Below are 16,178 nucleotides of genomic sequence, written 5' to 3' on the forward strand. Positions count from 1 at the left end.
CCGTTGGATTTGCTTGACTGATCTTTACAGGAGCTAATTGCCAGGCCTTTCCTCTGCGGTGCAAAAACGTCTACAAAGAAGGAGGAACTCATGGCCTTCAAGTTGATGCCTACCTGAAGTGACCCTATAATGTACAACTCCACCCTAGGGATTCTGAGGCTGCAAATCTTCCTTTGAGAAGCAGACTGCCTCATCTTTCTCCCTCAGAGAGGCTGGTGGGTTTGAACCCCCAGTCTTGTAGCTAGCAGTCCATTTTACCTGGGCTACTTCAGGTATAAAAACTAAACCCACTGCCACTGAGTCAATTCTGACTCACAGTGAAGTTATAGGACAGGGTAAAACTGCCCCTGTGGGATTCCAAGATCGTAACTCTCATGGGAGTACAAAGCCTTGTCTTACTCCTGAGGAGCAGACCGTGGTTTCGAACTGCTGACCTTGGGGTTAGCAGCCCAACTCGGAATCACTAAGGTATAAAGAAAACTCAGTATCATCAAGTACTCCTCCCAGATTCTTATTGGCCATACCTTTGCCATAAGGAAACAATCTGCGAACACACATTAAAAGAAAGACCTTACCTGCTGGTAAGGAATGGTGTCAACTGCCAACCTGAAACCCATTTGTTATGGCTCCAGGCCCATTTTGTTCTCCCCCCCCCACCCCCACCCCCACCCCCTGACTGCCCTGAAGCTCAGAGTTGAAAACATTCATTCATCCAAAGCTCTTTTGGTGATTAATTACTTTCTCTTGAACCAATGAGCCTGTCTTCATGTATCTATTTTTATTGTAGGCTGCATCAAATCCCTCAGAGAAAAGGAAGTATGAATCAAAAAGAAGGTTTTGCAAAGCACTTGAAGCAGCAGAGGTATTATTTGAAAACAAGCTGTTGAGCTCTTCAGCTTTAGAAATGTGCTGTAGCCCGCTCTAAGTATTTAGATAACAACTTACCTGGCAAAGCCCACAAATTGAATGGCATTTAGTATTTGACATAGCTGTGCTGTTCTTTGTTCACACATTCCAATTCCATTTTGTTATAGAAGGCTTTAGGGAAATCCTTAGAGAACCGGGAGATTTTAACATCACCCTGTGATAATACTGCCAATTTATTGGATGACTTTCAACATGCAAGAATGTATGCTCTGTCCCCAAAACAATAGCATCTACATTGCAGTAGAAGAAAACGAAGGTAGTTTGTAAATTGCCTGAAACCTACATGTAGAAATTATCGCATTGTATGTTTTGTTATGTATATTTTTCACCACAGTTAAAAAAAATCTAAAATATATGCTTGCTTACTTTCCCATGTTTCCATGGGAGAATTAAAAACTACATCCAAAGTGCTTTGAACAAGATGAGAAACCTGTTATTCAAAGTAACCACTGAACCTGATTGAAATAAGGTAAGAGAATTGTGGCTGGGAGTCAGCCCTGGCCCATAATTTCTTTCCAATCTAAGATATGAAGTCCAAACCCTTTCCTATCTCCTGTCATAGCACTGGCTCCCCCGTGTCCCCTCCCTGAACTTAGCTAAGACCATACCCTTCAGCTCCCAATCCCCTTAGGAAAAAGTGTTTGAGAACTAAGAAAACAATAATTTCAACGCTTTTGGAATTTCATAAATTAGAGATGCCATGTAAACATGACATATGATTAATGCAATCAATATGTTATACTTGTGGGGGGGGTTTCTTCAAAATGCACAGAGTATGTATCTTGCAATTTAGTCTGTGAACATAAAAAATGATTTTAATTAGGCACTGACAATAAAGAGGTGAAAATGAAATATATTAAATCAATAAGCTTTACCTTTCTAAGAACTTACATATTATAAAAGAAAATGTATTACAATTAATCCAACAAAAGTATAGTTGGTACATAATTTGGGGAGAATTAATCCTGTTTGTGATGAATTACATCAGTAGCATTTCTTCAAGTATTCGATTAAATACTAATATAAAGAGTTAAAATAATTCTGTCTATAAAATAACTTCCAAAAGCCCTTAAATGAAAAACAATTCATAAAATATTCCACTAGTTTGATAGACAAATGCAGCATATTTTTAAAGCAGTGTTCGTTTTTGATTTCCCAAAACTGAAGTAGCCAACTCTTTAGTATTTCAGGATAGAATTTCAAAAGATTGCTATTTAATACAATTGTAGTGATCTTTTATTTCTTCACCCATGGTCAGAAATCTCAATTACTTGATAACCCTGCTTCAGAACTTGGCACGCAATAGAAGATCCAGGCTCATAAGATGGAAATTTGGATATCAGAGATGTTCAACTTGACCAGCTTATTACAGATGCATTCCTGCAGTGGACCTTTGTGAACCCTGGTTAGGTAGTGGTTACGGAAACCACATGGTCAGCAGTTCAAAACCACCATCAGCTCCGAGGGAGAAAGACTGGGCTTTCTACTCCTGTAAAGTTATAGTCTCACAAACCCATCGGGGTCCCTGTGAATCAGCACAGATTTGATGGCAGTGAGTAGATCTTATCAAAAGAATAGTTTTCTTTGCTATTAGAGACGAGAGCAGAAAATGTATCCTGAAAGATAAATAAATAATAAGACTTGAGCAACTCTCTCACATCCATCTCTAACTAGTTGCTTTCTGTAAATTGTCTGCTCTAAGACTCACTCCCTGGGCTGAGTGTTACTGCGTATGTGATTCCAAAATACAGTACCCTAGAGCTGCACATCAAGTGTGGTCCTGAGACTAGCAATGTCTGCATCACCCGCGAGCTTGGTGAAATGCACAATTTTGGACCTACCTCAAATCTTCTCATCAGCGTCTCTGGGAGTGGGGCCTAGAATCAAGTGTGTGTTTTAAATTCTCCAACGGATTCAAATGCTTGCTGCGAGTTTTAGAAGGACCTGAAACAAAATGGGATCGCGTTGGCAACATATTTATATATATTTAACCCCACCCCCTTGGTCCCATCTCTGATTTAATTAATCTAGAGGTAAGCATAAAATAGACCCTTAAGCTTACAGGTGATTCTAATGAGCCATTAGGTCTGTGGAACATTTCTCTAGCTCAGTTGATGATAAAGTGTGTTCACCAGACCAGGAACATGAGCATTGCTTAGGCTATTGGAGGAAATTTGAAATCTCAGGCTGCATCCCAGACCTGTCAAATAAAATATTGTGGAAGTGGAACTTTTCAATACAGGCTTTCATCATCGTCCAGGTGATTCTTATCATAGCTCCAGTTTAACAATATCTACGGTTGTCCTTGAAGGCATAAGGCTTTTGAGCTGGGTGGTCTTGGGCCTGATCACTGAGCTCCATTTCTTTCCTCATGAAAATGGGACACTGCATACCTGCCCATTCACTGCCATCTAGTTGATTCTGACTCATAATGGCCTTAGAGGGCAGAGAAAACTACTTCATAGGGGTTCTTAGACGAAGTGCTTGTGGAACCAGACAGCCTCATCATTCTCTGGAGGATCAGTGGGTGAGGTTGAGTGGCCAACTGTGATAGTTAGGTTTATTGTGCCAACCTGGCCAATAGGAGCATGTGGGCCTAATCAGTCGGTTTGATTGGAGGGCAAAAAGATCAATGGCTCTACAAGGCCCACCCGCTTCTCCTGCTCTCTGGTGAGTGGACCAGCTTACTGCTGCTCTAGCAAGTTCTCTGCCTCAACCAGTGAGCTACACGACCTGTGGACCAAGCAAACTTGTGGCCCCTGTTGCTGGAGCTTGAGGCTCCTTGGAGGCCTGCTTCACCACACTGCTGGTGCGTACATTGCTTGAGCTTGAGGATGGTGGATCCTGTCTCCTTGCATTGCTGAAGTTCCATATCCCATCCAGGCCTGCTTCGCTAAACTCCCAAGCTACTGACTATTGTTTGTCTACTCTGCTGTTTGCTGCCTGTGGACAGACTGCCTACCTTGCCCAAAGGAGTCCTCCGCTATCTGCTTCCTTGATCTTGGACCCCGCAGCCCACATGAGTCGAAGGATTTCTAGTATATTAACTGTTCCACAAAAGTGATTTGAACTGAGCCCTCTGTACTGCTGTGTGGACTGATTAACTGTTATATTTTGACTCGCTGTATATATATATATTATATATATATAAAGTCATAAGTGTCCTGTTTTTTTTTCTCTAGAGAACCTTGCCTAACACCAACCTTTCCGTTTTCTGACCAGTGCTTAACCCACTGTCCCACCACCGCTCCTCCTAAATTTCCTTGGTGATGGCTGTATCGCTCCCAAGATGAACATCAGTATCACACATGACAGGATTTTGTGGAGGCTATAGTGGTGGACCCAAGCAAAATAGTAGTTATAGTAGTTATCGCTGTATTTACTGAGCACTAACCAGAGTGCAGGGATCGCTGATGGCATAGTGCGTTACATGTTGGGCTACTAACCACACGGTTTATTTCAAAGGGGAGGGCAGACATGGAAACAGTCATACCCAGGGGGAGGCTGAATGTGAGGGTCCTTCTACAAATCAAGGAGACCAAGAAACATCCAGGATTACCAGCAGCTGAAAGAAACAAGGATGGGTCTTCCCTTGGAGCCCACAGTGAGAGCAATCTCCTGTGGTCCTTGAACTTACGACTGGCACCCTCAGGAATGGTGAGAACACACCTTTCTGTCCTTTTAAGCCATCTGCTTGTTGGTATCTTGTTGGCAGCCCAAGGTAAATGAGATCGCCCCTCCCTTTGTACTTAGACTTAGGGTTCTGATACTTTCTCTGATATTTCTCTTTCACTACTGGTTTCTGAGAATAATCTCTCTCCACTTATGGGCCATTGTTACCAGGTGTTCCTGCATTGCTTTCCAGTGCCCTAATCTGTCTCCCCCACCCGACATCCTTGTCTCCCCTTTTCCAAAATCTACCCATGGTCCAGACTTGATATAGCAAAATCTGTCCCACACACTGACTGGCTCTGATGAGCCGATCCCTGTGGGTGTGGGAGCAGCTTTTCAACTCTGACCTGTTTATCATGTCTGGACTGTTTATAGCTTTGGAGCCCGCAACAGCCCCTGACCTTGCTAACGTGGCCCTGTACCAGAGAGCCTCCACTCGTATAAAATTCAAGGCCTAGTCTTATAACTGTGAAATGAAACAGATAGCCATAAATTGCACATTGGGCTCAAGAAACCGTTTTCAGCTGGATTGGGGCATTTCAGACCCTCACTTCCCAAGCAAATAACATCTATATGTGACAGACGGATGAGAAGTCATCCACCAGGGAAACATATAAACATGACCTGTTCTAGAATGCCCTCATGCAAACACAGGTTGTTCACACTGCCTTTATGCACAGGATGCATATCTGATGACTGCGATCAGACAGGAACCTAGTCAATTAAATTTTAGGGATGCTACATTGTGAGTCTTTATGTCTTCTGAGAAAAGCAGCGTAGCTGGTGGCCTTCCTCTTTGCCACTGTTGCTCCTGCTCCATCTCCTTTCCACCCCCCCACCCAAACACTCAAGGTTCTTATATTAATTTAACCATAATAATAATAATCTTTATTAATTTAATTAAGTTAACCAGGACCCTGGGGGAAGGCAGAGAGGATGTCTTACGACATAAAGTGACCATTTCTGCAAATCCTTGGGAAAGATGGGATATGTGAAGGTCCCGATAGGATCTAGTATCTTTGAAACATGGCTCCCCAAAAGGAAAAACAAACACACAGGAAACAAAACTATAAGCACAAAACAAGGAAACCAGACTGCCCCCTTTTCAGAAATTACTCCTACTCTCGCTGGCGCCTGACTGAGAGAGCGTCAGACCACTTCTGAGAGAAAGGAAGGCAGTATCTGGCTACTGAAGGAGGAAGTTGAGCCACATGCTTGAAAATTGTAAGGAAGAAACGACTGTGAATGAGCCTTTCACTCCACCCAGTCTCCATTGGGGGCACAGGGGAGTGAAGTCTAGCTCAACATCTAAAAGGTGGCAGCAAAAGCCACAGCATAAAGCCAGCAGTATCCAAGGCTGATTAACCCCTGGACCAATTGGAACGGCTTACAAGTCTTTGTTCTTGCTGTTGGGCGCTGTGCATTCTTTAATCCTCATGAAATCTTTTACCTGAAACCCTGGAGGTAGACAAAAATATGTGTGCTCACATCCTCCGTTTCAAAATCTCCCTTCTAGCAGCAGAGCTGGTGTGCAACCCCGCTGCGTGTTCCAGCTGGCATTTTATAATCTCTGTGAACTCTGAAGTTCAGACACCACCAAGCTGGATACACATAGCTGTGACATAGCACGCATTCCTACAACAGATAACAGATCTTTAAGTCAGTGGTTTCTTCCTTTGCTCCTTTCTGGGGACAGAAATAAAAGTTGAGATATACCTTTAACATGATCATTTTAAACTAAGTATAATAGAGATGATTTTAAAGTAATGTGACCAGATTTTAACATTGGTAAAGCGGGACAAAAGCAGGACACCATTGATAAAACTCATATCCTGGTGAAATAGCCACATGGCAGCCAAAAACCGTATACCCTGGCTTGTCGTGCATTCTTTCCAAAAATCGGGACTTTTTAAAAATGCCACAAGACGCAGGAAAAGTTGTTAAAAATCGGGACTCTCCCGCCAAAAGCAGGACGTCTGGTCACCTTACCTTAAAGATTCACATGCCGTTGTAAGAAATACACAGAGCGATCCTGTGTACGCGTTGCCAAGTTCCCCAGTTACCACAACATGGGAACAATAGGGATTCCAGAACACTTCGTCGTGCTCATGCAGAACCTGTGCCTGCACCAAGAGGCGATCTTTGAAGAGAACAAGGAAATTCTTCATGCGTTCAAGCCAAGAAAGGTGTACCTCAGGACTGTACCCTTCCACTCCGCAGAATCATCATCAGAGGAGCTGACTATATGAAGCGGAATGTACCATCAGGATTGAACCAGTGCTTATTAACAACCTGCGGATGAACCAGCCTTGTTTACTGGAAGCCAAGAGGACTTGAAGCACTCGCTGATGAACATCAAGGACTATAGGCTTCAGTATCAATTACAGCTCATTGTAACAAAACCAAAATCCGCACAACTGAACCAAGAGACAACATGATAAACAGAGAAAAGTTTAAAGTGGTCAAGGATTTCATTTTACTTGGATCCACCATCAATGCTCACGGAAGGAGCAGTCAAGAGATCAAAGAACACATTGCGTTGAGCGTGCGCACAAGACATCTTTAAGGTGTGAACGGGCAAAGGTGTCGCTCTGAGGACTAAGGTGAGCCTGACCCAAGTCAGGATATTGTCAGTCGCTGCTTCTGCAGGTGAAAGCAAGACCATGCAGAAAGAAGATGGAAAGAGCAATGCCTTTGAATTACGCTGAAGGCTATGCGGAGTGCCATGGGCTCCCACAGCAACAAACCATCTGTCTGGGGGGTAGCGAGGAGTGCAGCCCGGCGATCCTTAGAAGCAAACATGGCAAGACTTCATCTTGATGTGGGTGCAGAACTGAGTGGACCCACTTTGTAAGTGTTGGCCCATGTTCACTCTTTCCCCTTGACCAATTAGTGGCCAGCCCCCACACCTAAGGACTACTGCTGAATGAAGAAAAGCAGTTTCTTGTAACTTCTGCAAGATAAAAAAGAGCCGAGTAAATTCTCTTTTATCACAAACTGTCTGCCGGCAGAGCAAAATTCAGTGTCTGTTACCTCACTCTGAGAGTCACACCAAACGGAGCGGACCAAGCCTAGAAAGTAACCAAGTAATGCAACCAAGATACGTAAAAAAGACCACAGAACAGAGAGCCTTTGTCCCCACTGCCCACATCTTATCCAAGCTACATAAAAGCCTTTCCCATTTCCACTTGGGGAGACAGCCTTTTGGAGGGTCCATAATATATATGTCCTCTTTCAATATATATTAAAACATTATTGATCTCAACACGCCTCTGTATCGACATAGTGGGCATTCTCTTTGCAGTGGGCAGCCTGATCCACTGATGTTTCTGTGACAGTCTCAAGTACTTTAGACATTCTATCTGCAGAGACCAGTTCCTGGAGAAGGACCTCATGCTTGGTAATGTAGATGGGCAAAGAAAAAGAGGGCGGCTCTGGATGAGCCGCTCAGCATGGCACGATGGGGATGGTGCAGGTCTGGGGTGTGTTCCACTGCTTGTTGTCCATGGGAGCCTGACCAGAGTCGGTAGGCCCTAACAACAAAAGTACCATGTCCCATTCAGACACTGACATGGATACAAGCCACCCTTCTTACTCCACTCAGGGAACAGGAACCATGCGAGTTATGGGGGGAAAAAACTTCATAGGAAGCATTTTTATCTGGGTATAATGTTAACTAAGGAGCCAAATGGACAAGAGGGAAACACTGGGTGTCACAGTGAATGAAAGTGCCAGAAACAGCTGTCACTTTTAGGGCCGAGGGCGGAGAAAGGAAGAGGCTAAAACAATGACTTCGAGTCATGGCGACCGCAGTGTCTGGCGTAATGGGCGCCATAAGGCTTTCCATGACTGATTTTCCAGAATTGGCTTCTCAGGCAGCTTTGCACGGATTCAACCTGTGACCTCTCAGTGAGCAAACATAGTCACAATTGGCACCACCCAGGGACTACTGGAAGAAGTTAAAGCCTTCTCCCCCACCTCTTCAAGTATGCACTAAACTGAAATGCCAACCTCTGAAGAGGAGAGCTGCTTCCCTGGGTACCAGTATCTTTCTCAGAGATGGGTGCAATACAGCTATTTCTGGAAGTGCTGGCAAACCCAAACTGGCTTCAGCTGTTGCCCGAGTGACTAAATGTCGATAGGCTGTATTGATTGGATCAAGAGAGATCAGGCACCTCCTTCCACCAGACTCACTCTAACTTCCAGCTTGGCAGAGAATAACAGGGAGTCATCTGGCAAAACTGAATATGGTTTCAAAGTCCCAACCCCAGGATCACAACATAATGTATAGAAGGTGGGGTTGGAACTGAAAAACAATAGCTTACTGATGGGCACAGCTTCTATGTGGCTTTCTTCCACCCCACTTTAGACGCTGTCTTCCATAGCATACCCTTGCGGTCATCTCACAGAGAGCTCTGCCACCTGTGGAGCAATCCCAAGCATCCCACTCTGCTCACTCCCAACGCTACCGCTCACCAATTCTAATCATCTTATGTCAGCATTTATTTCAGCCTCGTCACCACGTGCAGTCCGTTGGTGCTCGATACTTTTCCACTATCCATCTTTCTCTTAGGGACTCACTTCCTCCGTGAACACTTGGATTCCATGGTCATGGAATTCCATGGTGAATCCACGTCCCTTTCCTTATCTCCTTTGGCCTTTCTCTCCTGGGGTACTACTTAACCCACCAACGGGCCATCCCTAAGTAAGCCCAATCCAATAGTTTCATGACTACACCAAAGTGCTCAAACCTGGATTCGCTTCTCTTTACATCTATGGCTACAAGCCTCCAATGGGTCCTCAATACGGCTTAACACTTTGACTATAGTTTTCTGGTAATGTTTGCCTCCCCCCTTCTAAAATGACCATATCAGACTTCACAGCTCCTCATTCTCCTACAAACTCATTCACTCCATCTTCTCCCCATCCAGCCGGTCACCTTGCCTTACATCTCATGGCAAGGCCATGACATAAGCCATCCTATGACAGCTCTCTCATTGACCTGTCACCTTCCTGGCTCTGAATCCATCCTCCAGGCCTTCCCTCCTATGAGTGTCCTAAGCGACCGTGCTCCTCAGGGACTTCCCTCCTAGAATTATCCCCCAGCTCCTGTAATCAACTTCCCTTTCTCCCTACTGAATTCTTCCCTATGGTCTAGGGACATTCAAACTGTGTCATATTGAACCGAGAAAGAAATATAATAAAACCCCCTTAAATACAAAAAGGGAGAGTCCCCTCTAGCTATCCACATTTCTCCTCTGTTGCTAACAAAACGTTCAGAAAGAGTTGCCTACAGGCTTACTTCTCTCTCCAAGTCTCTCCTGAATCTAAATTGGGCTCAGCCATCATCAGTTTCACTTAGCTTTAACAAAGACACCCATGTGGTCATTAAACAGCAGTCATGTCCTTGTCTTCATCCAGTGAAAACTCGATAAATGTCTACTGAGTAGAGCGTTCAATCTTTTCCACGTCACTAGCATCCATTATCTTTGGAACGCCTGTGGTGTCTCCACTGGTGGGGATTTACAATCTGGCGAAGACCAGAAGCCAACAGTTACAACGTTCAGGGCAGGAAGAGCTACAGAACTAAAACCTGGGAGAGAAGGAATGCCGGGAGCCAACGAGCTTTAGCCTGCAGCTCATGGGGATTAAAAGAGCAAATCCGTGTTTGCAAAAACCCTCCCTGAGGTCACTGGGAGACCGTAAAATGGGATGGATGTAAGTGCGAATCTCACTTGCAGGAAACATGCACTGCGAGCGCTTGTTAGCAGAGCCCCAGCGTGGCCTGGGAAGACCGTTTTCCACTTCCCCAGAATTCAGCTGTGGTCTGAGAGAGAGATTTCAGTCACTAGAAATGGAGGACAGGCGCTCTGGTATCCATTTGGGCTGCCAACTGCAAGGTTGGTAGTTCAAAACTACCAGCCATTCCCCTGCAGAAAAATAAGGCTTCCTCCTCCCATAAAGTGTTCTTGGAAACCCACAGAGGCAGTTCTACCCTGTCTAATGGGGTTGCTATGAATTGCAATCAACTTGGTGGTGAGTCTTTTGTTTTTTAATTAATAAAATTAGGACTCTATTCATGAGTACCCAAGTGATAGTTTCATTCATCGCGCGTGCGCACACGCACACGCACACGCACACACACACACACACACACACACACTTCGAGTCAGAATTGACTGGATGGCAGGGAGTTTGAGAAAAGGGGAGGATCATTTGCTTTCATTTTAGAACTGCCTGCCTACTGACTGCTATCTATTTATTAAGTTCCTATGTCCTGATTTCAAGAAAAGAATCTTCTGGTTCATGATTGAACCCCTTGGCTAGTCTTCCCCCTTGCACCCTTTGTCCACTGTGAACTCCTACTGTTCATGGAACTATTTTATTTTAGGAGCACTGAAGAGGAGCTCTTAACCTGAGGTTAAGTCAACAGACTCAGAAGCAAGCTCTGGAATGGAGGGACCACCAGCAAGAACGCCACCGGCAACGAGGGGGTTAAGGGCATGGATTCAAGAGCAGCTACACTTTGCTACTTATGAGCTGACTAACCTAAGGAAGTCACCTACACTTTGTGTGCCTCAGTTGCCTCATCTACAAACGGGGACAAAATAAATATAGAAACATTCACAGGATTGTTGTGAGATCAAATGAATTTACGTATGTCAAATTTAGCATTGTACTTGGCTCATAGTGAGTGTTATTTGAATGATAAGTACTAGTACCTTTGATTAGAAGCTCAAAATGATTCAAGCATTCAAGTGTTGAGCCTGTTACATGAATACTTTCATTTAGCACACACCCACACTCCACCGGTGTCTTGCTTCTCTAGTACATATAAGGAACTGGAGTTTCATATATGTTTACACAAATAACACATCTTTCATGAATTAAAGGATGAACAAGGATTAAAATTCAAGATGCTAAGGCTTCACACTCTCACAATATCACTCGCCAGCCTGCTGTTCCTCCCAATATGAAAAATGGAACTGCCCTAAGACCCAGCAGTTCTACTCCTAAGTCTGTAGCCCAGGGACCGAATAGAGTGATGTGAACAGACACATATGCTCACCTATGTTCATCGGATGAGCCCTGGTGGCACAGTGGGTTCCCATTTGGACTACTAACTGCAAGATTGTTAGTTCAAAATCTCCAGCTGCTCTGAGGGAGAGAGAGGAGGTGTCTGCCCCCCTGCAGATTTACAGCCCTGGAAACCCACAGGGGCACTTCAGCTCTGCCCCGTAGGGTCCCCATGAGTCCGAATCACTCGATGGCAGTGAGCAAGTACGGTATTCATGGAGCACTATTCACAATAGCAAAAAGATGGGAAAAACTTCAGTGCCCATCAGTGAACGAATGGATAACTAAAATGCTGTATATGTACACAAGGAATTCTACTCAGCAATAAAGAAAAATTAATTCCTAAGGCATCTTTGAACATGAATAAACCAGAATGACATTATGTTGGATGAAATAAGTAATCACACATACATATCTACATGCATATCTTATGAAAGGATAAGCACCGAAAAACCCCTGGAAATTAGTTCATTAGTGATTCCCAGCCATGAGAGGTGAGTAGAAGGGAATTCACTCTTGAAGTAATAGACACTGGTCATTTTGGGTGATAGAAAAGGTAACATGGGATTAGGGTGAAATGTACACAGCTTGTTGAAAGTAAATGAAAAGTAATTAAGAGGGTAAAATTTTAATTAATTTATATAAAAAAATTTTAAGGTAAAATTTATAAATGTATAACAAAATGGGCATATTTGTAATTGTTACAGTATATATAATTTTGGAACAGCAGCAAAAACACACAAAAATTTATGTATAGGTATATTCTGGTGCATCCCCTCTGACCACAAGTCGAGGAAATTGAACAGCCTTATTGGACAGAGAGCATTGCAGAGATGATCATAGTAGATCTAATTGGCTTAAAATATAATCTCTTATTTGATCACTCTTTTGACCCATTTAAAAGGATTGGATTATTTTGATTGGAAAATTTTTAAAAAGTGAAGAGGAAGTAAACGTAGATGAAGGCACCATGGACTCCCCTCTGACCGTAGACCGGGGATGTGCATAGCCCTGCTAGCGTGCAGCGTGCACTGGTGAGTGGACAGCGGCTCTCTAGAAGAGCTAGGGCAAGCTCAACACCTTCTTGTTCCACCTCCCTTTGGACCCACTTTCAAGTTGTTCCAGTTTTTAATATTTTCTGCATTCTTCTCAATTGAGTTTTTCTCTATTTTATTTTGTTATTGTTGTTAACTTTTTTGTTTGTGTTTTGTTTTTGTATGTTTTTCATTATATGAAATCCAGATGGGTGAATCTATAATCTATAGAGATAGTAACTGAATTAATGGTTTCTTGGGGCTATGACAGGGGATGTTAGGGGTGAATGAGTTGCTAATTACAAGGAGCACCAGAAAAAAAAAAAGATCCAAAATTAACTCTCCCTGATTGATCTATTATGAATGGTATGATAGATGGATTATGTCCCAATAAAACTATTAAAAGTCACATGTAAAGGTATATGTGGACATAGCTGTATGGGTATTTACCTATAGCCACTGAGTTTATTCCAGATCACAGCAACCCTATGGGACAGAGTAGAACTGCCTCACGGAGTTTCTAACGTGGTGATTACTTACTTATTTCTATTGGTAATGGGAGTTTTATTGGTGGTTTTGAGGGTCAGTACACATAAATTATAAACAATTTGTACATAATTATTTTTTGTTGTTTGGGGTCATACTGGCTGTATTTCTCATGTTTGGGGTTCAAAGGGGAAGCAAGGGTGCACAGTTTGATCACCTGCTGCCGTCAGCTGAGAATGTCCTTGGAAGCTGACTTAGCTCGGTGTCCACAGCCCAGGGAAGACCACAGCTCTGCTCTGCACCTCCGGCCTGCTCACGGGTCCCGGCCTGCTCACGGGTCCCGGCCTGCTCACGGGTCCCCGGCCTTCTAAGGCGGCAATTTTGACAGGAGCAGATTGCCACATCTTTCTCCCCCAGAGATGCAAGTGGGTTTGAACCTGCGGCCTTTAGGTTAGCAGTCAACCAGGGTACCTTTATATGTACGTAGTACGTATACATGGATGTATGCACACCACATACCTATGTGACTGTATCCACATATATTCGTATGTGTAATAGAACACATGGTGTGCAGTTTCATAGACTTCTTAGACACAGCCAATCACCTCACACAATAGGAGTTCTAGGTCAGAAAAATGTAGAATTGCAATCTTGTGGGACATCTCAGTCGTGGGTACAATATAAAGTTATATCCTACAATCTGGCTTGACAAGTCGTGTCTGAGGCCTTAGAAACTTGAGCGTTAAAATGAGCGGATTCCGGGAACCCAAGAGGCAAGAGAATTTTGGGAATGATGAGGGCAACAAATGTATAGATGTGCTTTACACAATTGATCTATGTATTGTGATAAATTGTATGAGCCCCAATAAATTGATTAATTTAAAAAAAAAAAAAAAGAAACTTGAGCATGGCCATCTAGTATACAGCTACTGGTCTCTCCTCAACCAGAGCCAATGAGAAAGATGGAAATCAAAAGCTCAGAGAAGAAATTCACGTCAGAATGAACAGTCAACATGGACCACCGCCTCACCTCAACTGCTGGGACCTGGCTACCACTACCCACTTCCCTAAGCAGGAGGGGCACAATTGATGGGCCCTGACAGAATGGGAGGGAAATGTGGAACCGAACCTCAGATTCCTGAACGGAATACAACAAAACAAAAATTCAAAGAACAATTAAAGCCCAGACCCACTGAACTGGTGGAGAGTGGAGGATTCCCCAAGGTGATCACCCCAAGATACTCTTCAAACCTTGAACCAAAACTCACCTAAGGCCACCTTGTAGAAAATAACCAGTTGGCTCAAAAATAATGTATAGCACATCTCCGTACTCTTACCAAACGGTTCACAGTTACTTTTGACTGCTGTGTAAGCCTTCACCAAAAACACAAAAATACGAAGGTGTAGGTAGTAGTTACATCATCTGTTGTCAATTTGAGAGGACTAAGAGTGAAGGGTGGAGTGTAGCCTGTCAATCAGGTCACAGCTTGATGACCTCATTTGGAGGGGCTAGGGAGATAAATAGCTCGCTGGAGGTGGGACACAGACAGAGATGCTCTCTGCTTCATCTTTCTTGCTGACAAGACACATGGATCTACGCTAGAGCCCTGGAGCTGAAGGAGCCACGTGGAGACCCACGCCAGTGCTAAGATGCTTACACCGCCTCTGGATCCACAAGACTTTCCACCCACTGGCCTTTGATCTTCCTGCATCTGGTGTCATTGCATGTATTTCTTGAGTCTGGAGAGGAATTTACAGATTGGTATCAGACATAAGGGCTAATATTGGACTTATGGACTTGATCTGGACTAGGCTGGGATGTTTTCTCTATATTCAATTGCTCTTGTATATAAAGCTCTTTCTTATACATATATGAGTGCCACTGGATTTGTTTCTCTAGTCAACCCAGACTTACACGGTATATTTAAAAGTTTGTGTAAAAAATCCATTAACTTTTAATTCCATTTCTCCATGAACAGTTTGAATAACTCTCAAACATAGGAAAAGTTTGATTTTTCTTTTGTGGAGACATGCAGAAGGAGCCTGGTGCATTGTTGGTAAGTGTTGGACTGCTAGACCCAAGGCTAGCTATTCAAACCCCTCACATTCTCTAGGCAGGGGATATGAGGCTCTCTGCTCCCAGGAATATTTACAGCCTCTGAAAACCTTCTGGGTCATGATGAGTCAGAATCCACCAGATGACAATGAGATGTTGAGATAAATGAAAATTAAAACAATACTGAGATACCATTCCTCATTGATTAAATTGGCAATATTAAAATAGTACAACAAAACACATTCTGTTGATGAGGGTGGCACGTTTGCAATCAAGCTTACTGAATGTGGTAATAGCTAAGAAAACTGGATATGTACTCATCTTTTGACCCAGCAAGCTTACATGTTTCAAAATCTTGTAGATTGAAGATATACGTCCAACAATACAGAGTCCTATGCACAAAGTTATTTGCTGCAGCTTTGTTTGCAATGGAAACTTGCTTGCAATAGAGGAAAGAGGAAGTGGGATTCATACCAGGGATGCAGGATGGTTCATCATATGAAAGACCATTATTCGCCACATTGACATGAAAAATTATAAGAACCACATGATAATATTGATGCAGAAAAAGCATTTGACAACATCTAACACCCATTCCTGTTTAAGACACTCAAGACATAGGAATAGAAGGAAAATTCCTCAATATAGTACAAGCCATATGTGAAAAACCAATAGCCAGTGTGGTGGTCAATGGAGAAAAGACTAAAACAATTTCACTGAAAAAGGGGACCAGACAAGGATGCCCCTTGTCCCCACTCTTATTTAACATTGTACTGGAGGTCCTAGTTAACAGCATAAGGCAAAGAAAAGACATCAAAGGTACTCACCTGGGCAAGGAAGAGGTGAAACTATCATTATTCACAGATGATATGATTTTATATATGGAAAATCCCAAAAGCTCCACAAGGGGAGTACTGGAAGCAATA

The 16,178-nt window shown here is 43.3% G+C and overlaps 1 protein-coding gene across 1 annotated transcript in view; it reads right to left on the minus strand.

The window, feature by feature from the left end:
- CDCA7L (cell division cycle associated 7 like) overlaps positions 1-16,178 on the minus strand; it is a 139,515-nt gene that overhangs the window by 40,933 nt on the left and 82,404 nt on the right. Inside the window, exon 5 of the mRNA XM_045288658.1 lies at positions 2,769-2,871. Within this exon, the coding sequence (XP_045144593.1) occupies positions 2,769-2,783 (15 nt within the window). The 5' untranslated portion in view covers positions 2,784-2,871. The remainder of the gene's footprint in view (positions 1-2,768; positions 2,872-16,178) is intronic.

This window comes from Echinops telfairi, unplaced genomic scaffold, assembly GCF_000313985.2.
Source record: "Echinops telfairi isolate 266 unplaced genomic scaffold, ASM31398v2 ScPeMD7_23;HRSCAF=83, whole genome shotgun sequence".
In the NCBI taxonomy this organism is placed as follows: domain Eukaryota; kingdom Metazoa; phylum Chordata; class Mammalia; order Afrosoricida; family Tenrecidae; genus Echinops; species Echinops telfairi.